Genomic DNA, 27,639 nt, shown 5'->3' on the forward strand with positions numbered 1-27,639 from the left:
TCTAGAAAATTTTAAAAAAATATTCATAAATAGATAGTATTCAAAGTATTTATAACTGAAAAATTGAAGATTATAACATTCAGCTATAAGGGAATGGAGTAACACATTTTACTATATGCATATGGTGGAATTCATATAGATGTTTATTAAAAATCAGTAAGTTAGTGTACAATCAGTGACTTGAAAAATTGTGTTCTATATATGCAATATAAAATGAATTGCATTCTGCCATCATGTATAACAAATTAGAATAAAGAAATAATTTAATTTTAAAAATCAGTAAATTACATCTTCAGTATTACATCTTTAGTATACTGTGAAAAAGTCTTAAAAACATAGTAAGAGGCAAAAATAAATTTTACAATTATACATGCATACTATTTAAATTTATGAAACACAAAATAAAAATGATTCTATATATTATTTACATCTATGTGCAATGAAACTGTTAAAACATTATTAGAAGGATACATATCAACCTTCCAATCCCACAACACTAAGAGGGAAATGAAATTAGAAATTAGAAATGAAATTAGAAATTAGAAATGAAATTAGAAAAGATTACAAAGCAGAATCCTTCCATTTCTTAAGAAATGGCCTTAAACAAAAGTGGCCAATGTTTAATTTTGTTAAATTTGGGGGTGTGCTAAGTACAAGCATATTCTATCTTGTTCTCTATATTTGGATGTATATATATGGAACATTTCATAATTAAAAATTAATGTTTTATTTGATGGTAATTTGATGAAAGAAAGAAGGTCTGATAAAGACTAAGAGGAATGCCCTGACTTTATATGCAGAGTTGACAGGAATGGGCTCTCCAAAGAAAAGACATTAGGTTGAAATATGGAGAAGTAGATAGAAAGCTGGTTTTTCAAAAAAGTTGCAAGCAGATCAATATGGGAGCAGACAGCAATGTGTGCATCCTCAGGGTGACACTGAATCTGCTGTTGGTTTATCTATGATCAGTCCTGGGCTTCACATTCTTCGAGAGCATGGACACTGAATATTCTGTTCCATATTGTATTTCCACCACCAAAATAGCACTTAATACACAGGAAGTCTCAAAAAATAATCTTAATGTAAACTTTAGTGCCCAGTTGTCAGACCCGCTGACAATCTGTAATTCCTGGTACAGCAGAGATGCTTAAGAAAGACACACACACACGCATTCAGTAGAAAATGAGCACCGTCTTTACTTTTTTTATCTCCTTCTTTTATACAGCATTGTTAATTAAAACAAGGGGAAAGAAAAAACATCCTTTCGTCAGCTTAATCCTTTCAAACATGGATAAACGTTCTCAGGAAAACTTTGTTTATGGTCACAGTGCTCCATATTTCTTATCAATTAACTTGTGGTTAGTTATTCCCAGGCAAACACACACACACACACACACACACACACACACACACATATATATATATATATAAATTTTACACTTTGCAGAACATTCTTTTCTCCTATCTTCTTAAGACATCAACAAGGACACAGTTCAAAGAGTTCATACTTTCTCACAGAACTCCTTGTTTTGCTAAGCACCGCAAAACTTAACACTTTGTGTGCGTGAGCACACACCCAGTCAGCAACAAGGAAAGATAGGAGCAAGTAAAGTCTGATGGGATTGATGCTATTAATGAAATAGGCAAATGGGATCTTTGATAACCCCTTTCTGATATCTCTTTTATCTGTCCTTCCTTCCATGGCAAGTACTTCTTTTTAAAAAAACTTCCTTCTTTTTAAAATAATTTTTACTTTTTTTTCTTTACACAAATGGAGCACAACTTTTCATTTCTCTGGTTATACATGATATAGTTACTAGCACCAAAACAGACATGTACAGAATAGAGGACACAGAGACAAACCCAAATAAAATACAGTTATCTCATACTAGACAAAGGTGCCAAAAACATACATTGGAGAAAAGATAAACTCTTCAACAAATGGTGCTGGGGAAACTGGAAATCCATATGCAACAAAATGAAATTAAACCTCTGTCTTTCACCAAAACTCAACTCAAAATGAATCAAAGACCTAGGAATTAGGCCAGAGACTCTGCAACTAATAGAAAAAAAAAAAAAAAAAACAGACCCAAATCTTCATCATGTTGGATTAGGCCCTGACTTCTTTAACAAGACTCCTAAAGCACAAAAAGTAAAATCAAGAATAAATATATGGGATGGATTCAAACTAAAAAGCTTCTTCTCAGCAAAATAAGCAATTATTGAAGTGAAGAGACAGTCTACAGAATGGGAGCAAATTTTTACCACATGCTCATCAGATAGAGCAATTATCTCTGATATATAAAGAACTCAAAAAACTTAACACCAAAAAAAAAAAAACAGTAATAAATGGGCTGAGGATATGAGCAAATACTTCACAGAAGAAGATACATAATCGGTCAACAGATTTATGAAAAATTGGTCAACATCTGTAGCAATTAGAGAAATGTAAATCAAAACTACTCTAAGATTTCATCTCTCTCCAGTCAAAATGGAAATTATTAAAAAATCAAACAATAATTATTGCTGGTGAGGATGTGGGGAAAAGATACACTGATTCAATGCTGGTAGGATTGCAAAATGGCACATTGCAAACTGGCACAACCACTTTGGGGTAGTGTGGAGATACTTTAGAAAACTTGGAACTGAACCACTATTTGACCCAGCTAGCCCACTCCTTGGTCTATACCCAAAGTACGTCACTTTAATCATTTTCTTCCAGGACCAGGAATCCACTGTCAAAAATAAATCCTCCTGAACTTGACTTCCCTCAATCCTGGAAAGAAATCTGTATATTGAATGACATCAAAGTGATACATCCCATCACCTTCAAATACAGTTTCCTTTGTTATTTGCATGTGAGAATTTTTAGGAGAAAGTTTCTTTGAAGATCCTTCATCAGAAGTTTGCAATGGTGCTGCGTATTACTCCATTGTGTATAAATGCCACATTTTTTTTTTATCCGTTCATCTATTGAAGGGCATCTAGGTTGGTTCCACAGTCTAGCTATTATGAATTGTGCCGCTATGATCATTGATGTGGCAGTATCCCTATAGTATGCTCTTTTAAGATCCTCAGGGAATAGTCCGAGAAGGGCGATAGCTGGGTCAAATGGTGGATCCATTCCCATATATTTATTCTTGATTTTACTTTTTGTGCCTCACCAATTTGCAGTCCCACCAGCAATGTACAAGTGTACCCTTTTCCCCACATCCTCGCCAACACTTATTGTTGTTTGACTTCATAATGGCTGCCAATCTTACTGGAGTGAGATGGTATCTTAGGGTGGTTTTGATTTGCATTTCTCTGACTGCTAGAGATGGTGAGCATTTTTTCATGTACTTGTTGATTGATTGTATGTCCTCCTCTGAGAAGTGTCTGTTCAGGTCCTTGGCCCATTTGTTGATTGGGTTGTTTGTTATCTTGTTGTTTAATTTTTTTGAGTTCTTTGTATATTCTGGATATTAGGGCTCTATCTGAAGTGTGAGGGGTAAAAATTTGTTCCCAGGATGTAGGCTCTCTATTTACCTCTCTTATTGTTTCTCTTGCTGAGAGAAAGGGAGAGAGAAGGGAAATCATATGGAAATGGTAGGAGACCCTCAATGTTACACAAAATTACACATAAGAGGTTGTGAGGGGAAAGGGGGGGAACAAGGGAGAGAACTGAACAACAGCAGATGAGGTAGAGAGGGAAGATGGGAGGGGAGGGGAGGGGGGATAGTAGGGGATAGGAAACGTAGCAGAATACAACAGTCACTAATATGCCATTATGTAAAAATGTGAGTGTGCAACCGATGTGATTCTGCAATTTGTATTTGGGGTAAAAATGGGAGTTCATAACCCACTTGAGTCAAATGTATGAAAGATGATATGTCATGAGCTTTGTAATGTTTTGAACAACCAATAAAAAAAACAGAAAAAAAAGAAGTTTGCAATGGAAATTAAAGTTCATTCCAACTAGAATATTAATTTTATCCTTCGGGAATACCTCAGAGCCTGTTAGAATTTAGCCTTAAAAAGAACGAGGCAATACTAAGAGCAATGACCCTTTTTGGGAACCTGTGCCCCATTCTGACCTCTCATCAAAAGACTTAGGTGGGGCTTGTTTAAAAATAACTTCCACATAAAGCCTGGTCAATGTAGAGAGTCTCAGAGATCAAGCTGAGGGCAAGGTGTTGGGAACAACACCACACCTGAGATTTGTCTCTCACTATGGGCAAAGACAAGCTTCTTCATTTATGTTTGGTGTTACTTCTTGTCTTGTTTTCTGCCAATGACTCAGACTCTGCCGAACCGTAAGTCTCACTGAAGTCTCAAGACTCTAATCAGTCATTACCTTTTATCTTTACTTTGCCTTTCCTATTAAATGCTACCTTTCCACTCCTTAAGGTACCTTTAAGTCAGAGAAGATTGTCTTGGTAAACCCATTTTTTTCTTTCACATATTCTCAACTCTTGAAATCACTTCTTTCCAGTGGACCAATCATCATAAATACAAGAAGTAGTCACTAGGAAGCACAATTTGAAACCTTATACTCTACTTTCTCATGAAGGTTCTTTTGGACAGAGGGCATTGAACATAAAAATATCAGGGTGTATAGTGGGGTGCAACTTAATTCACACTGTAGGTCAGATTTGTTCAGAAAGGACAGCTCCTTTATTATTTAATCATTTATCAAGTCTTCATGAAAAGTCCCCCAATTATTGGTCAATGGGAAAAAACGAATTTAGCCCTATCCAATTTTAAATTTGATGAAATACAATAATTGAATTTTGCTCTCTCCCTAGTTCCTTCTCCAAGATAGTGTCTAGAGGGTTATAGTCTCTATAACCTTCTGGAGGAGAAGAGAGACAGAGTGTTTGGCCTCAAGAGTTTTCTGTCTCTTTTTGCACTGTTAATCTGATTTCTTTTTACCTGCTGGCATGTACTGTTGGAGTCACTAGACAGCTGGTTTCTCTCTTTGATCAAGATGTAAAAGTCCTCTGGTTGACTCTGTCTCATTTCAGCTCTTTCACCTCCCATTTAATCCCAACGTTCTACTGCATTCTACATTCAGTAAAGTCACTATGATTCCAACATAGCTTAGGCTGCACAGTCAGTGTGCTCCTTTGCAGTTGAGGCTCATCTGGGGTCCCTGGCCTAAACCAAGCTACATTTACATTCTTCAGAGAATGGTGGGAATTCTTGGATCTGATAAGAAAACATACACACTGAGGTGTCCTGAGGAGGTTAAACTTCTAACCCTCCTTTGCCTACACACACTGTACTGCCAGATGACTTTGGTTGTTAGAGTCTGTAAACAAGTCAATCCTGGAATAAATGGCTCCCACTCCTGCTGTATCAAGCTACAGAAGTTATTCGTCACCCCCCTCCCTTATTTTGCCCAGCCAGCCGGCCAGCGGCATTTGGTGAAGCTACATTTCAGACTTATAGAGGACAACCTCCAGAGTTCAAAATTGGTAGAGAGGTAAGAGGACCCTCCATCTGTTGTTACCTTATTCATCTGTCACAATTGGTCCTGTTCAGGCCAAAGTATGGGAAGCAGGAATTAGTACTCTGATCAACTAACTTTTCTGTCTTCCTTAGGCTTCCTTTTTGCACATTTTTTCATCAAACAATACAGGTGAATTTCTCTCCCAACATTCTTCTACTTCATCTGCAACTGCAGATACATCAACTCCCACTGCTCCCCATCCAGATAGCATTTGATTATAGGTAGAGATTATTTGGTGTTCTGAGTGCAGGTTGAATGAATAAAGCAAGAGGCATTTATTGGGTTCGGAAATACAAAGCAGTTTGTATCCTCAAATGCAGTCTACACTACACAGGATTATCCCATCCATTGAAAATCATTATTCCCACCTTTTAGCAAATAGCAGTAAATCTAGTTATCATAAACAGAAAGGGATTTTTCTCTACACAGTGAAGAAATCCTTATCTTATCTCTCCAGAGTTAGACTTTGATGTGAAAATTGAGAGAGTGACAAAGAGACAAAGTATCTGTTTCCCTCTTCTAGGGACAGTAAGATTCCAGGAGACTAAAGTTTCAAATAACAGGTGAAAATAGTAAATTAAAAGTTATCAGTTTAATATTTACAAAATTTAGCTCCTACTCCAAAGGCAAATATTTAAAATGCAAACATTAATGGTTGAGTAATATATTGAAACATTGTGGTGGCTAACTGCAGGTGAAATCTTGGGCAAATTACTCAACCTCAGTGGGTCCCAACTTCAGTATCTATTAGATTGAATATTAACCAAACCCTTATGAAATAGTTGTTTAAAACATCAAATATGTATATAATTAAATTTTAAGTTGTTATCAAGTAGGCTTAAAATTTTTAAAAAAATAGTATATTGAGTCAATTATACACTTATGTCTCCTTTCCTACTGAGATCAAAGAACTAGAGGAAAAAAGCTGGATGGGAAGGCAAAAAATAATGTTTATCATGTATCAGATGCTTGAAAGAACAGTACACAAGATCTCAGAAAATTCAGGTGCCAGGGAAGAGTTAGATGAGAAGTACAAGTTGAATGACCATGGGTAAGTTACGTAATTACCATGACCTTCTCTTTTTTTATAATAAAAACTTAGTAGTCATGCAAAAAAAAATATGAGATTTACATTATTTAAGAGTGACCCTAAAAATTCATGACATATTTTTTTTTGCCAAGAAATTCTTCAAAACACATAAAGAAAGATTGATGTTTAGGAGTAGACCACCTGGAGAATGAGGAAACAAACTTCACTTCTGTATTCCACAGATCAAATACCTTTGGTATTCTCCCCTCCAACTCTCTGCTCTTTACATAACAAAGTAATATTAGGATTCTTGTACCAAGTTTCCTATTTAAAAAAAATTAAGATATGAGTTCATGTTGATGATGTATGGGCAAAAGTAGTACAAGATATAAGAAAATAATAGTTCTTAATTGCAAATTAACTACAGAATCACCATCTTATTGCTCTTGGTTTATTGACTCTTGGTACAGAACCAATTACAGCTATAAATAACTATTGTTCTGGAGAACACAGAAGACAATGCTTATTATTATAGGTTTGTATCTGATTTAACCTCTTACCTTCCCAGACATTATATGGTGCTGGTCCCCTCTCTTCTCCACACTGTGACCCCTGAGAAGGCCTGCCTCCTTCTTAGCCACTTGAATGAGACAGTAACTATCAGTGCTTCTCTGGAGACTCTAAGGGAAAACAGAAGCCTCTTTACTGACCTGGTGGTGGAGAAGGACTTATTCCATTGCATCTCCTTCACTGTGAGTACTACTAGAATACTGGGTGCAATGCCTGTCTCAATGAATTCTGCTAGTCCTGGTGATAGGAACCTGGTGTTCAATCCCAAGTAATCATTTTAAGAATGTTGTTAGGTCTTCCACAAAGACCATAGACTGTAACTTCTCAGCTACAAAGCATGCATCTTCCACTAGAGTAGGGGGAAAATATTTTCTAAATGCCAAAGTTTAGTTTAATTCCTAAACAAAAATCCTGTTGCCCACAAAAATAGTATAACATGGAGGAGTTTTCCAGTTTTGACATATGATTTTCTCTGAAAGAGTCAGGATTGGACATTGCCTAGGAGCAGATTATGCAAAGATAATTCTGCATTCAGTGCATTTTTTTCTTGTGATGCATGTTAGATGTCATCTGAATGTTTCAATCCTGCAAAACACTCCAAACATCCAGTACCTCTTTGAGGTTGACTAATGGGTCATGCTCAGTTCTTATATTCTCCCATATTTTTTTTCAGGACAAGGAATATTCATAGACTCAGTTAAAAGAAATGTGTTTTAATAACTAGAAGTCTATATCAGTCAACTTCTTGTTCTGTGACCAAAATGCCAGATGACAATTTAGAGAAGGAAAAGTTTATTTCGGCTCATGGTTTCAGACATAGCGACCATAGTTGGCTGACACCATTGTTCTGGGCATGAGGTGAGACAGGACATCATGGCAAAAGAGTGTGGCAAAACAAAGCTACTCTCCTTGTAGCATCTGGGAAGCAGAGAAAGACGGAGACAGAAAGAGATAGAGAGGCAGAGGAGTCAGGGACAAGATATAGTCACCAAGGGTATACCTCCAAGGACCTATATTCTCTAGCCATGCCCACTCAGTAGTTCATTCAAATTATTAATTCATCAAGTGGATTAATCTAGTTATGAGATTACAGTTCTCATAATCTAATCTGAGTTCTGCTGATGGCTGCTCTTATTAATTTCCCCTATTTCTTATGTTAATGTCTTTGTTCCTATATCCAGAGAAATAGTATTTTCTACCAAGCTGCTTTTAAGCTAAAGAACAGATAGAAATAATAATGAAGAACTCACAAGGAATAGGTGTAGAGTTCCTCAATTATAAAATATTTGTTTTTTAGCTCCCAAGGATTTTATCTTCTTCAGAGGTAGGATTCCTCACTATCCAAATAAAGGGACCTACACAAGATTTCAGGAAGAAGAACACAGTGCTAGTGAAGAATGCTCAAAGTCTGGTCTTTGTCCAGACAGACAAACCCATCTACAAACCGGGCCAGACAGGTATGTAAAGAAATTTCCTCAGCCAGGGAAACACTGAGAAGGAAGGGCCATCTCCCCTGCAGGTTTTCCAGCCAAAGTCATCATCATCCAATCCTTTATCTTCTTGACTAATAACCCAAATCATCTACTTTTCTGGGTATGAATCTTACAAGATAATTTGTTTTTTAGTGAGATTTCGTATTGTCTCCCTGGATGAAAATTTTCACCCCCAAAATGAACTGGTAAGCATCATATGTCTATGAAATGGGAATGAGGGGAGGGGCAGATTGGACTACTCTTCCAAAGCCAGGCAGAAAGGTCCAAGAAGAGCAAGATGATGAAAGATATTCCCTTTGTAACCTGACTCCAGCCTCACCACAATTCTAGAGTCTCATATAGGACAAAGTTGAGGGGCAGGAGATGAAGAAGTCTTTTCTCTTTAACAGTAATTAATCAATCTGATAATAGCTACATTTAATTGCTCTGAATATACTGCAATAAGGATAATGAATTATTAATAATATATTTAATACATATATTAGAAAATATATACAATATAGAGTTGGATGTGCTTACTGAACATCACTTGCTCCAACTGGCCTTCAACATATGACAAAATAACAAAGCTACTTTTTTTTTTTACATTTTTTAATTGACACAGTAATCACACATATTTAGGAAGCACAGGATAATAATTTGATACATGTATACAATATGTAATCACCAAATCATGCCATCTCATTTAGCATATATTATTTCTTTGAACGCTTCTCTTCTAGTAGAAGTAATAGTCTTAGTTTGCTTTTAATCAAATAATTCTGGAAATTCTATTCCTACTGGGTCTAAGTCAAAATGACATATAAATCTATGAATATACTTCTCTTGTGAAAGTAAATACTATAGTCATATCTTCATTAGGAGGATGTAAGTATTCAAGTGATATTATTAAATAATATTTTTCAGGGAAATAGCAACACATAGTAATAACCACATTACTTCTTTCCTGTTTTCCTATAGATTCCACAGATATACCTTGAGGTAAGCATCTCAAAGGAAGTTAGTATTTTGATGTGTTAGAAAGTTCAAATATTCCTCCTCCCTGAAGCCCAATTTATTGTATTTTATCTTCCTTCTACATGTGTCTTTCCCAAAGGCAATGCTAATTACCACCCTCAAAATTATTGGTAGTGTTCAAGGACCATCATAACTTAATGTTATCACTCCCTATGCTTCTTGCTTTTCTTTAGAACCCAAAAAGAAATAGAATTGCACAGTGGCAGAGTCTCAAGTTAGAAAGTGGCCTGAGTCAACTCTCCTTTCCCCTCTCATCAGAGCCCATTCAGGGCTCCTACAAAGTGGTGGTACAGAAAGAATCAGGTGGAACAGCAGAGCACTCCTTCACTGTGGAGGAATTTGGTATGGATAATATAAGTGGGAAAGGGCAGGACTTTTCTGGTACATAAAATATGCATTCACTTAAATCATTTAAATTTTACATAGGTATGTCGAACTTGAATTAAAGACAGTTAAACCTATCTCTAAAGAAAGCCATCATGATTATATAAACAAAGTCAAAAGGGTTTGTAAAATCATTTCAGTATTCTTTGAAAAATATGAAAATTCTTACCTAAATACAACTATTATCATCTGTTAGTGTCATTAAAATCTACTGTGGTTAGAGTCTGTTTTAACTGGTTCTGCATGGATTGTTAAATCTTGCCATATTAAAGTTAGTGCATTGAAAAATTCATATAACATTTCAGAGTACCATTTGAGGGAAAATTATAGACATGTCAAAAATGTTTGCATTTCCAGTAAATGTTCACCAGCCTCTCTTTTTATCATTATCTCTATTAACAGTGCTTCCCAAATTTGAGGTCAAAGTTCAAGTGCCAAAGATAATCAGTATCTTGGATGAAAAAGTGGAAATAACAGTATGTGGAATGTGAGTTGTTTTATCTACATTGTCATAATTGGCATCAATTCTGAATAATTATTTATCTAAGTATAGATAATAAATTTAGTTTCCCTCAGCACTTTTATAATAGTATTCCACTGACTGCCCTTTGAGTACTTATTAATAAAATCACAAATATAGAAAAGAAAAAAGACACCCTTAATCAATATTTAGCTTTCCATATTTGTATCATATTTTTTGCTTTAATATTTTAGATTAATTAGAGGTCACAAAATTTTCCCCAAATACATACCTCTAAAAAAATAGAGGTATTTCCCCACTTACAACATACCATTATTACACTAGCAAAATTTAAAGTATTTTTCAATATTAGTTATAAACTTATAGTCAAATCCTCAAATTTTTCTGAATGTGTCTAGAGGTGTTTACACGTTGTTTTTGGCAATTTTAACTCATAAGCACTCTTTGTTTCAACTCTCTATGATGGAAATTTTCAACCAAGTACAAAAGTTAACAGAAAAGTAAAATGAAACCTCATGTGCCTGGTACCTATTAAAAAAAAACTATGAAATTCTCCATATTTTAACTCCATTTACTCTCTCTATAGTACTTTTATTTTGCTTTAATAATTTAAAGCAAACCATAGAAACCTATAAATATCTTAATATCTTAAAATTTGTAGCCTTGTTTCTCCCTATGGCACTAATTTATTGAAGACAAAAGGCCTGTTAGATCCTAAACATTTCACTGGCTGGAACTGTCTTCTTGCTTCTCATGGAACACTGAATTAATTATGTTCAATCTCTCCACTGGGCAATTTTAAGAAAATACTTTAATGATTAACATAGATTCTTTGGTACAGTGATGGAACTAATTATTTAATAGCCTCAAATAATATTTCTCTCAGAATTTTCTACTCTAGGATATTTTACTTTCTCCTTTTCTTCATGTATATACCATAATTACTAATCCTGACATGGATCAAGAAGGAGGAGGCTCTAATGAGACTGACTGAAAATATAATAGAAAAGATCATAGGTCAAAACTACTGGGCAGAAGCCAATAATTAGAATTCTAACAAAGTGACTTACACATAAAATAAATGATCTAGTGACTGATATTATGACTATAAGGATAACAGGTTGAAATAAGCAGTCATGAGAACACTACCAGTGACACTATTTTATTGAGGTGTGCTATTTTTCTGAACCTCCATTCTTTCTTTTTCTTTTTTTTTTCTGAGCCTCAATTCTTTCTTCCTTTTTCTTGGAAATTGGACCTAAGGACATTTAACCAATGAGCCACAGCCCCAGGCCTATTTATTTATTTAAATAGAAGTTGTCATTAGGTTACTTAGGGCCTTACTAAATTGCTGAGACTGGCTTTGAACTTGCAATCCTCCTGCCTCAGCCTTCCATGTTGCTGGGATTACAGGCATGCCCCACCAGGCCCAACTGAGCCCCCATTTTTAAGTAGTAAATTGAGGGAGTGAATATGATCTATAAAGATCCCTTTCACTTTTATCTTTTGTGAAATCAGATAACTCGAGTTTTTTTAGCCTTGAGAATAAAACTCATTCTGGCAAATAAGCAATAGCAGAGGGAGCAGGCTAGATAAAGAAATGTGACAGCCTAACTATTATAAGGCTTGTGGAGGGTTGGTAGTGGGAAATGCAGGTGGTCTTTCTCAATTCCTGATTTGTTTCTCACGTGATAGATACACCTATGGGAAACCAGTCCCAGGACTTGCAACTGTGAGCATGTGCAGAAAACTATTTCATCATGGTAATTGTTACAAGAAAGAGTTCTGTGACGAATTCAGTCAGCCGGTTAGTATTCAGTGTTCTTTCTTGGTACTATCACCATTTCAGCCAGGAGGGCACTCTATTTTACAAGCTAGAAGGAGAATAATACGACAAACTTGCCCCAAAATATCCCTTATCCAAAACAGGAATTTCTATTCTTAGTCAATAAGATTCATTGAAAAATTAACCTTAGAGATTACAAAGCAGAAATGAATATGAGGTTCCTGAAGGTCAATTAACAATTTAACCCAAAAAAGTTTCCTTGGCATTAGAAAGAAAATAAATTTAGTGACTATGCATCTTAATCAGCTTGACATTTATTGTTTTTGTGTTCTCAGCTCAACAGTGATGGCTGCATCACCCAACAAGTAAAAACCAACTTGATTCAGATTAAAAGTTCGGGCTACGAAATGAAACTCAGAGTGGAAGCCAAGATCAGAGAAGAGGGAACAGGTTTGAGTACTAAATGAGTATGGGAGATAAAATACTAAACATTGATTTATTTCTCATAACAAAATGAGGTTGAGAAAAGTTGACATAGAAAGGAAATTTTAGGACTAAAGTAACTTTCAAGAGTATTCACTCTTTTCTGTATATTTTTCAGACCTGATATTCACTGGAAATGGGACCAGTGAAATCACAAACATTGCCACCAAACTCAAGTTTGTGAAAGTGGACTCACACTTTAGACGAGGAATCCCCTTTTCTGGACAGGTATAGTGTAACTCACAAGTAGGCAAAATTTCCTGTTGATATAAGTCCAGGGCCCAGTGATGTAACCCATACTTGATTAGTTATTAATTACTCAATATGACCAAAGTCATGAAACCAAAAACTAGAACTTCCCTTTGTAAATATCACTGATGAAATGTACAAATCTAGAGTAAAGTACTCACCCAGCTAGCACTGGAATTTTCAGTTTCTCACAAGTGACTCTCAGTTTATGGCTGCCAGTGCCTTCTTCGTAACTGTTCTTCTACTTAGAAATAGGTGAATAAACAGTTCAAATTTTAGGTATAGGTATTATTATATCATGCATTTCATAGTTATTATTGTATTGTTTTAATATGTAAGATATATAATTTAAGAATAATAAAGCAAGGCAAATACTGATTTTATTTATATTAAGAATTGATTTCATTGGTTTTATAATTATTTAACTTTCCTCAAAAAGAAATATTTTCATGTGGGTTTCCATAGCTGATTATTTCAGGAGATAATAGTAATGTTACTGACCAATATTTTTGGAATAAATGTGTCAGATATCTTCTAATATATTTTAAGTGGATTACTTTACTTAATCTTCACTGCTACATATGAAGGAGGCACTACTGCTAGCCCCAGTGGGAAGCTGAAGCACAGAGAAATGCTTTGTTCAGGGAGGAGGAGAGTGAGCACAGCCAAGCACTCTAGCCTCCTGCTAAATGAAAAGGGGAAAGCAGCCCTTTTAAGTTGATTCCTATAATTTTGGCACTAGATGTAATTACTAAATTATTAAATATCAAATGTAATCACTAAAAAACCTCTGACTAGTAACATAATTTAAAAAATAAAACCTCCCTGATCTTAAAGGAATACTAAGGAGTTTCAAAAATAAACCAGTTATGGAAGCATCTGAGGAGCCCAAATGGAAGAAAAGCCTCCTAGTAAACTTAGTTACAGCATTAAAGGCATATGTGCACATGAGTTCTGTTCTCTTTGTTTTCCCTATAAATTATCGAATACTTTTTCTTCTATAGGTGCTTCTGGTGGATGGGAAAGGTATTCCCATTCCCAATAAATTGATCTTCATCTCTGCAAGTGAAGCCAATTATCTTTACAATGCAACTACCAATGAACAGGGTCTTGTAGATTTTTCAATCAATACCACTAACATCTTAACCAACAAACTTTTTATTACGGTAAGTACCACAATAAATAAACCCTCTGAGGACAAAGAGAGAGAAATAACATTAGTAACAATGAAATATTCAGAGCAAACATTGCATTTGAAAGAAATAAGAAGTCCAGACTTCAAGGTTAGATATTTGAGGATAATTGAATTTCATGAAAAATAATTAAGGCATTAGAAAAGGATATTATAGGAGTGACTGATAATTTCATTAGTATTATTTGTAAAATTTTATATACTGTGTAAATAAAAATCTTATTTGATTTGGGTCCTGAATAATATCAGCTGCTTCACTTATTAATGAAATTTATGTTATATATTTTCACATCTACTTAGGTATTTTGTAAAGTGATCATGAATACACACACACCTAGTATATATTATCTAATGATGATGATCAAAAGATTTCTACAGCTAAAAGTTTTCTTGCTTGTTATCATAAACAAAAAGTGGTAAAAGACGACAATTTGTTGATTCTAGCTTAGATAAAGAGTATTTAAATTATTTCTAATTCCAAATATTCCTGCTAATTAAATTTAAAAATATGTGATGATGTTAAATGTTTTCCATGTAATGGATACCTGCTCCTCCTTAGGACCAAAAAGATAAATAAGCAGAGTCCCTTAAAATAGTTGAAATATCCATAAAGTTAACAGACCTGTAAATTATTAGTATAATGTATCTAAGTATAATAGTTTTTAAACAAATAGAAATTTTATTATGGGATCAAATAGATTAGTCTGTAAAATATGTCAAATAAATTTAGGAAAAAAATATTTATGCACCAAGAAAAGAGCTAAGGAGTAGTGACTTTTTAGGGAATATGGAATTATGTGCTAAACATCTGCAAGGTTTAAAGTTCCAGGAACTACATAGGCCTTAAAAGTTGGAAATCATAATAATGAAAAGAAGTATGAATGCAAATTTTCTGAGGATTATTTATAAGCAATTTTAGGTCAGTAAGATAATATATTACATTTATATATAATTTCAATAAAGCAATTTACAAAGGATTTCAGTTATCTGATGATTCTCTTTTCTGTTTGGATGATTTATACTTTCCATTTGAATATCATTATTCCTCTAGCTCTGAAAAGTAGAAGAAAAAAGAAAAACAAAATGTCAAAGCAGTGATAAGTCAGCAGAATCAGGACAAAGGAGACAAGTCTGTGGATGACTTCTTTTTAATATCTTCAACATAGGGATACTGACAACTCTGGTATTTAATAGTCAGCAGGGATGAGGGAGACACAGAATAGAAGACACATAGTTTTAACTATTCATTTCGATAAGAAACTAACTAAAGAATTTCAAGATAATTTTGTCTCTTTGCTTTTCTGTTGTATCAGGTGATCCACCAGCAACCTAACACATGTTTTAACTATATATGGATCCAAGAAGAACACCAGGGAGCTCAGCATACTGCAAGTCATGTTTTCTCCTTAAGTGGGAGTTACCTTTACCTGGAGCCTGTGGCTGGTACCCTGCCCTGTGGCCAAACACAGAATATCAAGGCACATTATATACTGGATGGACAAGCCATGGGAAAGCTCAAAGAACTCATTTTATATTACCTGGTAAGAATAAGGCAGTGGAAGGTATTCGGGTCTTATCAGTAGACAGAAGTGATCAATAGGTCCAAGAATGTCACAATAAATTACCTGTGCACCACAAGTAATTCTCATCCATGCTCCCTTGACTCTTACGTTTTATCAGGTTGATTCCCTCCAGCAGACTCAACAAACCAAAGTGGGTCAAGGTCAAAGATGTCAAGTCTCTTTTCTGTTGATTTTTCATTTCAGATCATGGCTAAGGGAAGCATAGTCAGATCAGGGACCCATGCTCTGTCTGTGGAGTCAGGAGACAGTGAGTACCCTCAAACCCATCTCCCCATTTGTTCATTAACACATTTATTCTTACCCCTCAGTGACAGTTCACAAATGGAGAAATTATTTTTATTATTCCCTCATAACAAGAAGAAAGACAATAAGAAAAATATAGAAATTCCTTATGATTCTTTGGCATCTTTTTAAATGGTCAATAGACACGTTTGACTGCCTACTGTAGATCAGACACTCTTTTCCCCCCATAGCTTTGTTGAGGTAAAAATGAGGTACAATAAAATGCACATATTTGAAGTATGCAATTTGATCAATTTTGACATGTATGTAACCAATACGATCAATATAAAAAAGCATTTCCATTACTTTTTTTTAATTTGAAATCATGCAGCGTGTACCCTTCATGATTTATTACATTAGAAGTCAATCACCTTAAGATATAGAGAAACCCACCCCCACATGTCAACTATTTCAAAATTAAATGGCATTTATAAATATCTAGAGGTCAAGTAAGAAAGCACAAGAAAAGTAAATAAAAAGTGCTTTGAACTAAGTGATAATTAAAGCTTAAAATATCAGGATCTTTGTGATGAAAGTACTCAGATGAACATTTATAACAAAGTACTCATATCAAAAAGAAGCCAGAATAACAATAAAATTACTTTCAAATTATGTATTAGGAAGGAAAAAGTAAAGAATAAGAACAAAAATATATGAAATAGAAAAGAAATAATACAAATAAAATTTGATAAAAATCTAATCAATAAAAAGAACACAAAAATTAATATTAATGGAAAGGGAGTTATCAAAATAACCCTTATGGATGTTAGAAATATATTAATATAATATTACAATTGTGTGCCAACGTATGTGATAACTTACTTATAACATGTTCTATATTAAAGATGGATCCATGTGCTGCTGAGAATAAAGTGTATTCTGTCATTGATGGGTAAAATATTTTATAATATCTGTTAAGTCTAAATTATCAATTGTATGTTTTACTTCTATAGCTTCTTTATTTAGTTTTGTTTGGAAGATCTATACAGTGACAGAGGCATGTTAAAATTACCCAATATTATTGTGTTGTGGTCTATTTGATTCTTGAAATTGGGAAGGGTTTGTTTTATGTACGTAGATGCTCCATTGTTTGGGACATAAACATTATGATTATTATGTCTTGTTGATGTATGATTCCCTTAACACAGTATGAAATGGCTTTCTTTATCCCTTATTAACTTTAGCTTAAAGTCCACTTTATCTGATATGAGGATAGAAACCCCTGCTTGTTTAGGTGATCCAAGTGAGTGATATGTTTTTTTCCCATCCTTTCACCTTCAATCTATGGATATCTTTGCTTATGAGATGAGTCTCTTGGAGACAACATATTTTTGGGTCTTGTTTTTTAATCCAATCACCCAGTCTGTGTCTTTTTATTGATGAGTTTAGGCCATTAACATTCAGAGTTATTATTGAGACATGGTTTGTATTCCTGGTCATTTTGCTTTTTAACTTGACTTGGTTTCTCCTTTGATTGACGTTTCCTTTAGTGTAGTTTCTTCCTTTGCAGATTTTCATTGTTGATTTTCATCTCCTCCTCATGGAATACTTTGCCAAGAATGTTCTGTAGTGTTGGCTTTCTTGCTGTAATTTCTTTTTAACTTTTGTTTATCATGGAAGGTTTTTATTTCATCTTAAAATCTGAAGCTTAATTTTGCTGAATATAGGATTATTGGTTGACATTCATTTTCTCTCCAGAGCTTGGTATATGTTATTCCAGAACCTCCTAGCTTTGAGGGTCTGGGTTGAGAAATCAGCTAGGATCTGAATGGGTTTCTCCCCTATACATAGTCTGATATTTTTCTCTCGCAGCCTTTTAAATTATATTTTTATTCTATACATTAAGCATTTTCATTATAATGTGCCTTGGTGTAGGTCTGTTGTATTTTTGTACATTTGGAGTCCTATAAGCCTCTTATATTTGATTTTCCATTTTATTCTTTAGGTTTGGGAAAATTTCTATTATTATTTTATTGAAAAGATTGTGCATTCTTTTGGTTTGTATCTCCATGCCTTCGTCTATCTGGTAAATCTTAAATTTTGTCTTTTCATGTTATCCCATGGTTCTTGGAAGTTCTGTTCATAAGTTCTTAACATCTTTTCTCCATGGTAAACTCTATTTTCAAGATTACATATTTTGTCTTAATTGTCTGAGGTTCTGTCTTCCAAGTGGTCTAGTCTGTTGGTGATGCTTTCTATTAAATTTTAAATTTGGTTTATTGTTTCCTTCATTTCAAGGATTTCTGCTCATTTTTTCCCCAGAATCTCCACCTCTTTATTGAGGAGGTACAATTCATGTATTTTCTCTTTCATTTTATTTCTTATACTGTCCTTTACTTATCAAATCAGTTTAACTATGTACATTCTAATCTCCTTCTCTGACATTTCTTTTTTTTTTTTTAATTTTTTATTGTGGGTTGTTCAAAACATTACAAATTTCTTGACATATCATATTCCACACTTTGATTCAAGTGGGTTATGAACTCCCACCTTCACCCCATACACAGATTGCAGAATCACATCAGTTACACATCCATTGATTTACATATTGCCATACTAGTGTCTGTTGTGCTCCGCTGCCTTTCCCATCCTCCACCCTCCCCCCTCCCCACCTCTCCCCTCCCCTCCCCTCCTCTCACTCTACCCCCTCCACTGTATAACCCTGAGGGTCTCCTTCCATTACCATGCAATTTCCCTTCTCTCTCCCTTTCCCACCCACCTCTCATCCCTGTTAAATGTTAATCTTCTTCTCCTGCTCTTCATCCCTACTCTGATCTTAGTTACTCTCCTTATATCAAAGAAGACATTTGGCATTTGTTTTTTAGGGATTGGCTAGCTTCACTTAGCATAATCTGCTCTAATGCCATCCATTTCCCTGTAAATTCTATGATTTTGTCATTTTTTAATGCAGATTAATACTCCATTGTGTATAAATGCCACATTTTTTTTATCCATTCGTCTATTGAAGGGCATCTAGGTTGGTTCCACAGTCTTGCTATTGTGAACTGTGCTGCTATGAACATCAATGTAGCAGTGTCCCTGTAGCATGCTCTTTTTAGGTCTTTAGGGAATAGACCGAGAAGGGGAATAGCTGGGTCAAATGGTGGCTCCATTCCCAGCTTTCCAAGAAATCTCCATACTGCTTTCCAAATTGGCTGCACCAATTTGCAGTCCCACCAGCAATGAACAAGTGTACCCTTTTCCCCACATCCTCGCCAGCACTTGTTGTTGTTTGACTTCATAATGGCTGCCAATCTTACTGGAGTGAGATGGTATCTTAGGGTGGTTTTGATTTGCATTTCTCTGACAGCTAGAGATGGTGAGCATTTTTTCATGTACTTGTTGATTGACTGTATGTCCTCCTCTGAGAAGTGTCTGTTCAGGTCCTTGGCCCATTTGTTGATTGGGTTGTTTGTTCTCTTATTGTCTAATTTTTTGAGTTCTTTGTATACTCTGGATATTAGGGCTCTATCTGAAGTGTGAGGAGTAAAGATTTGTTCCCAGGGTGTAGGCTCCCTATTTACCTCTCTTATTGTTTCTTTTGCTGAGAAAAAACTTTTTAGTTTGAGTAAGTCCCATTTGTTGATTCTAGTTATTAACTTTTGTGCTATGGGTGTCCTATTGAGGAATTTGGAGCCCGACCCCACCAACTGTAGATCGTAGCCAACTTTTTCTTCTATCAGACGGCGCGTCTCTGATTTGATATCAAGCTCCTTGATCCATTTTGAATTCACTTTTGTGCATGGCGAGAGAAAGGGATTCAGTTTCATTTTGTTGCATATGGATTTCCAGTTTTCCCAGCACCATTTGTTGAAGATGCTATCCTTCCTCCATTGCATGCTTTTAGCCCCTTTATCAAATATAAGGTAGTTGTAGTTTTGTGGATTGGTTTCTGTGTCCTCTATTCTGTACCATTGGTCCACCCACCTGTTTTGGTGCCAGTACCATGCTGTTTTTGTTACTATTGCTCTGTAGTATAGTTTGAAGTTTGGTATCGCTATACCGCCTGATTCACACTTCCTGCTTAGCATTGTTTTTGCTATTCTGGGTCTTTTATTTTTCCATATGAATTTCATGATTGCTTTCTCTATTTCTACAAGAAATGCCGTTGGGATTTGGATTGGCATTGCATTAAACCTATAGAGAACTTTTGGTAATATCGCCATTTTGATGATGTTAGTTCTGCCTATCCATGAACAGGGTATATTTTTCCATCTTCTAAGATCTTCTTCTATTTCTCTCTTTAGGGTTCTGTAGTTTTCATTGTATAAGTCTTTCACCTCTTTTGTTAGGTTGATTCCCAAGTATTTTATTTTTTTTGAAGATATTGTGAATGGAGTGGTTGTCCTCACTTCCATTTCAGAGGATTTGTCGCTGATATACAGGAATGCCTTTGATTTATGCGTGTTGATTTTATATCCTGCCACTTTGCTGAATTCATTTTGTAGCTCTAATAGTTTCTTTGTAGACCCTTTTGGGTCTGCTAGGTATAGAATCATATCATCTGCAAATAGTGATAATTTAAGTTCTTCTTTTCCTATTTTGATGCCTTTAATTTCTTTCGTCTGTCTAATTGCTCTGGCCAGTGTTTCAAGAACTATGTTGAAGAGAAGTGGAGAGAGAGGGCATCCCTGTCTTGTTCCAGATTTTAGAGGGAATGCCTTCAGTTTTTCTCCATTCAGAATGATGCTAGCCTGAGGCTTAGCATAGATTGCTTTTACAATATTGAGGTATGTTCCTGTTATCCCTAGTTTTTCTAGAGTTTTGAACATAAAGGGATGCTGTACTTTGTCGAATGCTTTTTCCGCATCTATCGAGATGATCATATGGTTCTTATTTTTAAGTCTATTGATGTGGTGAATAACATTTATTGATTTCCGTATATTGAACCAGCCTTGCATCCCAGGGATGAATCCTACTTGATCATTGTGTACAATTTTTTTGATATGTTTTTGTATCCAATTCGCCAGAATTTTATTGAGGATTTTTGCATCTAGGTTCATTAGAGATATTGGTCTGTAGTTTTCTTTCTTTGAAGTGTCTTTGTCTGGTTTAGGTATCAGGGTGATGTTGGCCTCATAGAATGAATTTGGAAGTTCTCCCTCTTTTTCTATTTCCTGAAGTAGCTTGAAAAGTATTGGTATTAGTTCTTTTTAAAGGTTTTGTAAAATTCTGCTGTATACCCATCCGGTCCTGGGCTTTTCTTAGTTGGTAGTCTTTTTATGGTTTCTTCTATTTCCTCAATTGATATTGGTCTGTTTAGGTTTTCTATATCCTCCTGACTCAATCTGGGCAGATCATATGACTTAAGAAATTTATCTATGCCTTCACTATCTTCTAATTTATTGGAGTATAAGGATTCAAAATAGTTTTGATTATCTTCTGTATTTCTGAAGTGTCTGTTGTGATATTGCCTTTTTCATCCCGTATGCTAATAATTTGAGTTCTCTCTCTTCTTCTCTTCGCTAGCATCGCTAAGGGTCTGTCGATTTTGTTTATTTTTTCAAAGAACCAACTTTTAGTTTTGTCAATTTTTTCAATTGTTTCTTTTGTTTCGATTTCATTAATTTCAGCTCTGATTTTAATTATTTCTTGCCTTCTACTTCTTTTGCTGTTGTTTTGCTCTTCTTTTTCAAGGATTTTGAGATGAAGTATGAGATCATCTATTTGTTGGTTTTTTCTTTTTTTAAGGAATGAACTCCAAGCAATGAATTTTCCTCTTAGAACTGCTTTCAATGTGTCCCATAGATTCCGATATGTTGTGTCTGTGTTTTCATTTATCTCTAAGAATTTTTTAATTTCCTCCTTGATGTCTTCTATAACCCATTGATCATTCAGTAACCTATTGTTCATTCTCCAAGTGATGTATGCTTTTTCCTTGCTTCTTTTATCGTTGATTTTCAGTTTCATTCCATTATGATCAGATAAGATGCATGGTATTATCTCTACTCCTTTATATTGTCTAAGAGTTGCCCTGTGACATAATATATGATCTATTTTTGAGAAGGATCCATGTGCTGCTGAGAAAAAAGTGTAACTGCTTGATGTTGGGTGGTATACTCTATATATGTCAATTAGGTCTAGGTTATTAATAGTGTTATTGAGTTCTATAGTTTCCTTATTCAACTTTTGTTTGGAAGATCTGTCCAGTGGTGATAGAGGTGTGTTGAAGTCTCCCATGATAATGGTATGGTGGTCTATTAGACTCTTGAACTTGAGAAGAGTTTGACGAACATAGCTGCACCATTGTTTGGGGCATAAATATTTATGATTGTTATGTCTTGTTGGTGTATGGTTCCCTTCAGCAGTATGTAGTGTCCCTCTTTATCCCTTTTGATTAACTTTGGCTTGAAATCTATTTTATTTGATATGAGTATGGATACTCCTGCTTGTTTCCGAAGTCCATATGAGTGATATGATTTTTCCCAACCTTTCACCTTCAGCCTATGTATGTCTTTTCCTATCAAATGCGTCTCCTGTAGGCAGCATATTGTTGGGTCTTGTTTTGTGATCCATTCTACTAGCCTGTGTCTCTTGATTGGTGAGTTTAAGCCATTAACATTTAGGGTTATTATTGAGATATGGGTTGTTCTTCCAGCCATATTTGTTTATTTATGTTACTAAACATGGTTTGTTTTCCTCTTTGATTATTTTCCCCCCCTTTACTGTCCTACCTCCCACTGTTGGTTTTCATTGTTATTTTCCATTTCCTCTTCCTGTAATGTTTTGCCAAGGATGTTTTGAAGAGATGGTTTTCTAGCTGCAAATTCTTTTAACTTTTGTTTATCGTGGAAGGTTTTAATTTCATCTTCCATCCTGATGCTTAATTTCGCTGGAAACACAATTCTTGGTTGGAACCCATTTTCTTTCAGTGTTTGAAATATGTTATTCCAGGATCTTCTAGCTTTCAGAGTCTGTGTTGAAAGATCAGCTGTTTTCCTGATTGGCTTACCCCTAAATGTGATCTGCTTCCTTTCTCTTGTAGCTTTTAAAATTCTCTCCTTATTCTGTATGTTGGGCATCTTCATTATAATGTGTCTAGGTGTGGGTCTCTTATGATTTTGCACATTCGGCGTCCTGTAGGCTTCTAGGATTTGGGATTCTGTCTCATTCTTCAAGTCTGGGAAGTTTTCTCGTATTATTTCATTGAATAGATTGCTCATTCCTTTGGTTTGAAACTCTGTCCCTTCCTGTATCCCAATGACTCTTAAATTTGGTCTCTTGATGTTATCCCATATTTCTTGGATGTTCTGCTCATGGTTTCTTAACAGTCTTGCTGAGCTGTCTATGTTCTTTTCAAGTTGAAATACTTTATCTTCATTGTCTGATGTTCTATCTTCTAAGTGTTCTACTCTGCTGGTAGTATTCTCAATTGAGTTTTTAAGTTGGCTTATTGCTTCCTGCATTTCTAGGATTTCTGTTTGTTTGTTTTTTATAACCTCTATTTCCCTGTATAGTTGATCTTTTGCTTCTTGGATTTGTTTATGTAATTCATTGTTGAAGTGATCTTTCATTGTCTGATTTTGCTGTCTGATGTCTTCCTTGAGACTCCAGATCATCTGAAGCATGTATATCCTGAATTCTTTATCTGACATTCCATCTGCTGCAGCTATTACCTCTTCTAACATTGAGTTGACCTGCAATGCTTGTGGTCCTTTCTTTCCTTGTCTCTTCATACTGTTCGCGTTCCTTTCTACTTGGTGAAACTGTTGTGCTATTGAATTTTCCCCCTATATATTTATATTGGTCTTGTATAGTTGCAACGTCTCCCTCGCAGGCGCGGGCGGCGGCTCTGTTCCTCTGCGGGCCGCTAGGCTTGTTCTTTCGGTGGTCACAGTTCTGTCTACTTTGCAGGCGCAGGCAGCGGCACTGCCCCTCTGCAGGCCTCTGGGGCTGTACTGCCAGTGGGTCGCAGGCCCGCCTACCTTGCAGGAGTGATTGGAAGCTCTGTCCCGCCGCGGGCCACTGGGCCTTTTCTGTCTGTGGTCACGGTTCCACCTACCAGGCAGGCGTGGGGGGTGGGGGGCGGCTCTGCCCCTCAGCAGGCCGCTGGGCCTGCTCTGTGCGTGGTCACACTTCCCTCTACTTTGCCGGCGCAGGGGGAGGGGGCGGCTCAGCCTCTCAGCAGGACGCTGCTCCTCTTCTGCCGGTGGGTCACAGGCCCGCTTACCTTGCAGGAGTGATTGGAAGCTCTGTCCCACCGCGGGCCACTGGGACTTTTCTGTCGGTGGTCACCTGGCAGGCGCGGGGGGTGGGGGGTGGCTCTGCCCCTCAGCAGGCCGCTGGGCCTGCTCTGTGCGTGGTCACAGTTCCCTCTACCTTGCCGGTGCAGGGGGAGGGGGCGGCTCTGCCTCTCAGCAGGTTGCTGCTCCTCTTCTGCCGGTGGGTCGCAGGCCCGCCTACCTTGCAGGAGTGATTGGAAGCTCTGTCCCGCCGCGGGCCACTGGGCCTTTTCTGTCCATGGTCACAGTTCCCCTACCTGGCAGGTGCGGGGGGTGGGGGGCGGCTGTGCCCCTCAGCAGGCCGCTGGGCCTGCTCTGTGCGTGGTCACAGTTCCCTCTACCTTGCCGGTGCAGGGGGAGGGGGCAGCTCTGCCTCTCAGCAGGCCGCTGCTCCTCTTCTGCCGGTGGGTCACAGGCCCGCCTACCTTGCAGGAGTGATTGGAAGCTCTGTCCCGCCGCGGGCCACTGGGCCTTTTCTGTCCGTGGTCACAGTTCCACCTACCTGGCAGGCGCGGGGGGTGGGGGGGCGGCTCTGCCCCTCAGCAGGCCGCTGGGCCTGCTCTGTGCGTGGTCACAGTTCCCTCTACTTTGCCGGCGCAGGGGGAGGGGGCGGCTCAGCCTCTCAGCAGGACGCTGCTCCTCTTCTGCCGGTGGGTCACCAATCTTTTTTTTTAATAAAATACGGATATTTTTTATTGCAGAAATGTCATTCAAAGAACTTTAGAAAACATGTTCAATTAATTAGCTAATATGATCGGGTATCTATGAAAACAGTTATAAATCAGTACTCAATATATGCAATCATATGCCCATTTCACAATAATAGTTGCTAGAAGTTTCTGTTTTAACAGGAAATATGAGAGCAAAAAGCAAATCTAGTTCAGGGATTTATTGTAACATATGTAGGAGAAAAATTGTAGAAACTTAAAGCAAAATAAAATAAAGATAAGGATAAAAAACAGATCCAGGTGAGAATAAGGGATTACAATAGGAAAAAGAAACAATTCTACACATCTGAAGATAAAGCCTGTCTTATGTGTTAGCAGCAACATTTGCTGTCCTCTTGTTAAGATAATAATTTGCAGAACTATTTAATATATATTATCAATAATACAAAAGCATTGAGTTTCTCCTGTATTTTCTAGCACTATTCTTCTTTTTCTTTTTTAATTGATTTTATTTTTTAAATACATGACAATGGAGTGCATTACAATTCTTATTAAACATATAGAGCACAATTTTTCATATCTCTGTATATAAAGTATGTTCATGCCAATTCATGTCTTCATACATGTACTTTGGATAATGAGGTCTATCACATTCTACCATCATTGCTAACCCCCTGCCCCCTCCCTTCTCCTCCCAAACCTCTGCCCTATCTAGAGTTCATCGATTCCTCCCATGCTCTCCCTCCTTACCCCATTATGGGTCAGTCACTTTATACCAGAGAAAACATTCAACATTTGTTTTTTGGGGATTGGATAACTTCATTTAGTATTATTTTCTCCAACACCATCCATTTACCTGAAAATGCCATGATTTTATTCTCTTTTATTGCAGAGTAATATTCCATTGTGTATATATATGCCACATTTTTTTATCCATTCATTTACTGAAGGGCATCCAAATTGGTTCCACAGTTTAGCTATTGTGAATTATGCTGCTATAAACATTGATGTGGCTGTGTCACTGTAATATGCTGTTTTTAAGTCCTTTGGGTATAGATGGAAGAGAGGGATAGCTGGGTCAAATGGTGGTTCCATTCCCAGTTTTTCAAGGAATCTCCATACTGCCTTCCATATTGGCTGCACCAATTTGCAGTCCCACCAGCAATGTATGAGTGTACCCTTTTCCCCCCACATCCTTGCCAACATTTATTGTTATTTGTCTTCATAATAGTTGCCATTCTTACTGCAGTGAGATGATATCTTAGAGTAGTTTTGATTTGCATTTCTCTAATTTTATTGATTTTATTTTTTATTTTGCTAGAGATAATGAACAATTCTTCATATGTTTGTTAATTGATTGTGTATCCTCTTCTGAGAAGTGTCTGTTCATATCCTTGGCCCATTTATTGATTGGTTTATTTGTTTTTTGTTTTTGGTTTTTTTTTTTTTTTTTTGGTGCTTAGCTTTTTGAGTTCTATATAATACCCTAGAAATTAGTGCTCTATCTGATGTATGAGGGGTAAAGATTTGCTCCCAAGATGTAGGCTCTCTATTCACTTCACAGATTGTTTCTTTTGCTGAGAAGAAACTTTTTAGTTTGAGTCCATCCCATTTATTGATTCTTGGTTTTAATTCTTGTGCTATAGGAGTCTTATTAAGGAAGTTGGGGCCTAATCCCACATGATGAAGATTAGGGCCTACTTTTTCTTCTATTTAACACTATTCTGTACAGCATCCAAATTCCTCAAATTTCAGAACTATTTTTGAGTCTGTTTAAAATTCAGAATACAAATTTTAAATAACAAAACCTTTACAAATGTCAGTAATAATGGGTTAATTTCTTTAAATTATTCTTTGCAAAAAAAGATGTCTGTTCTCACTTCTCTTTCTGACCTTATGGCATATCAGTCTACTTTGCTTTCTATGTTTAGCTCAAGTGACAGAAGGGCTGAAATTTCACTCCTTTTAGAGTGGTAATTTATTTCTTTTTCAAGATCAGAACTAAAATTTGATCTGTCCAATTGGACAATGATATGAATGGCACGGCACTGCCTAAGAGACATCAGAAACCCCATTTCCTCCCAAATTTAGAGTTTTGCTGTGTAAGCACCTCACAGTAAACAATGTTAAGTTAAAGTAAAGTTTACATAGGGTTGGGGAAAATCCCTATTATATACAGAGTTATACAGTTTTTAACTGAGCTTCACCGATAGCAGGGCTTTAAGACACTTTTTAAAATAATAAATTTTATCTGTATATATTTAAGGTATGCAACATGATGTTATGGAATAATGTAGGTAAAAAATGGTGAGTATAGTGATGCAAATAAATATATTACATTATCTCACCTGGTTGCCCATTTTATTGTGTATATACCAAGGGCAGCTACAACCTACTCAGCAGAAATCCCAAATACAGTATAATTTTATTGACTATAATATTCATGCTGTACATTAGATTTTTCATCCTAATATAATACTTTATAAAATTTCCTGAAGGATATTTTTAAACTCTTATAGTCAAAAGGGAAAAATCAGTTGTAATTTCTCAACAATTATGACATTCTTGTCCTATGATATTTTGAATTTCAACAATGGCTAGAGACTCTGCTGTTCTATGTGTAGTCTAATTGTATCAAGAATATGTAAATGGAGAACTTGGAAGCACAGGACTTTGAAGACTTATAGCTAGGTGTCTGGGTACAG

The 27,639-nt window shown here is 36.1% G+C and overlaps 1 protein-coding gene across 4 annotated transcripts in view; it reads left to right on the forward strand.

The window, feature by feature from the left end:
* The first annotated feature begins 4,134 nt into the window (after positions 1-4,134).
* Positions 4,135-27,639, forward strand: part of LOC124095088 (pregnancy zone protein) — an 85,863-nt gene continuing 62,358 nt past the window's right edge. For 3 of the 4 annotated variants that reach the window (XM_058580498.1, XM_058580499.1, XM_046448196.2), the window contains exons 1-13: positions 4,135-4,295; positions 7,093-7,276; positions 8,392-8,551; positions 8,720-8,772; positions 9,548-9,568; positions 9,778-9,946; positions 10,391-10,475; positions 12,165-12,276; positions 12,591-12,705; positions 12,857-12,966; positions 13,992-14,153; positions 15,493-15,720; positions 15,946-16,009. In XM_058580498.1, coding sequence (XP_058436481.1) covers positions 4,213-4,295; positions 7,093-7,276; positions 8,392-8,551; positions 8,720-8,772; positions 9,548-9,568; positions 9,778-9,946; positions 10,391-10,475; positions 12,165-12,276; positions 12,591-12,705; positions 12,857-12,966; positions 13,992-14,153; positions 15,493-15,720; positions 15,946-16,009 — 1,546 coding nt within the window. In that variant the 5' untranslated portion in view covers positions 4,135-4,212. The remainder of the gene's footprint in view (positions 4,296-7,092; positions 7,277-8,391; positions 8,552-8,719; positions 8,773-9,547; positions 9,569-9,777; positions 9,947-10,390; positions 10,476-12,164; positions 12,277-12,590; positions 12,706-12,856; positions 12,967-13,991; positions 14,154-15,492; positions 15,721-15,945; positions 16,010-27,639) is intronic. The other variant, XM_058580500.1, reaches the window with a different exon arrangement.

The sequence above is a fragment of the Marmota monax genome, unplaced genomic scaffold (genome assembly GCF_021218885.2).
Source record: "Marmota monax isolate L192 unplaced genomic scaffold, Marmota_monax_Labrador192_F-V1.1 WCK01_AAM20220418_F8-fsc00315, whole genome shotgun sequence".
Lineage (NCBI taxonomy): Eukaryota > Metazoa > Chordata > Mammalia > Rodentia > Sciuridae > Marmota > Marmota monax.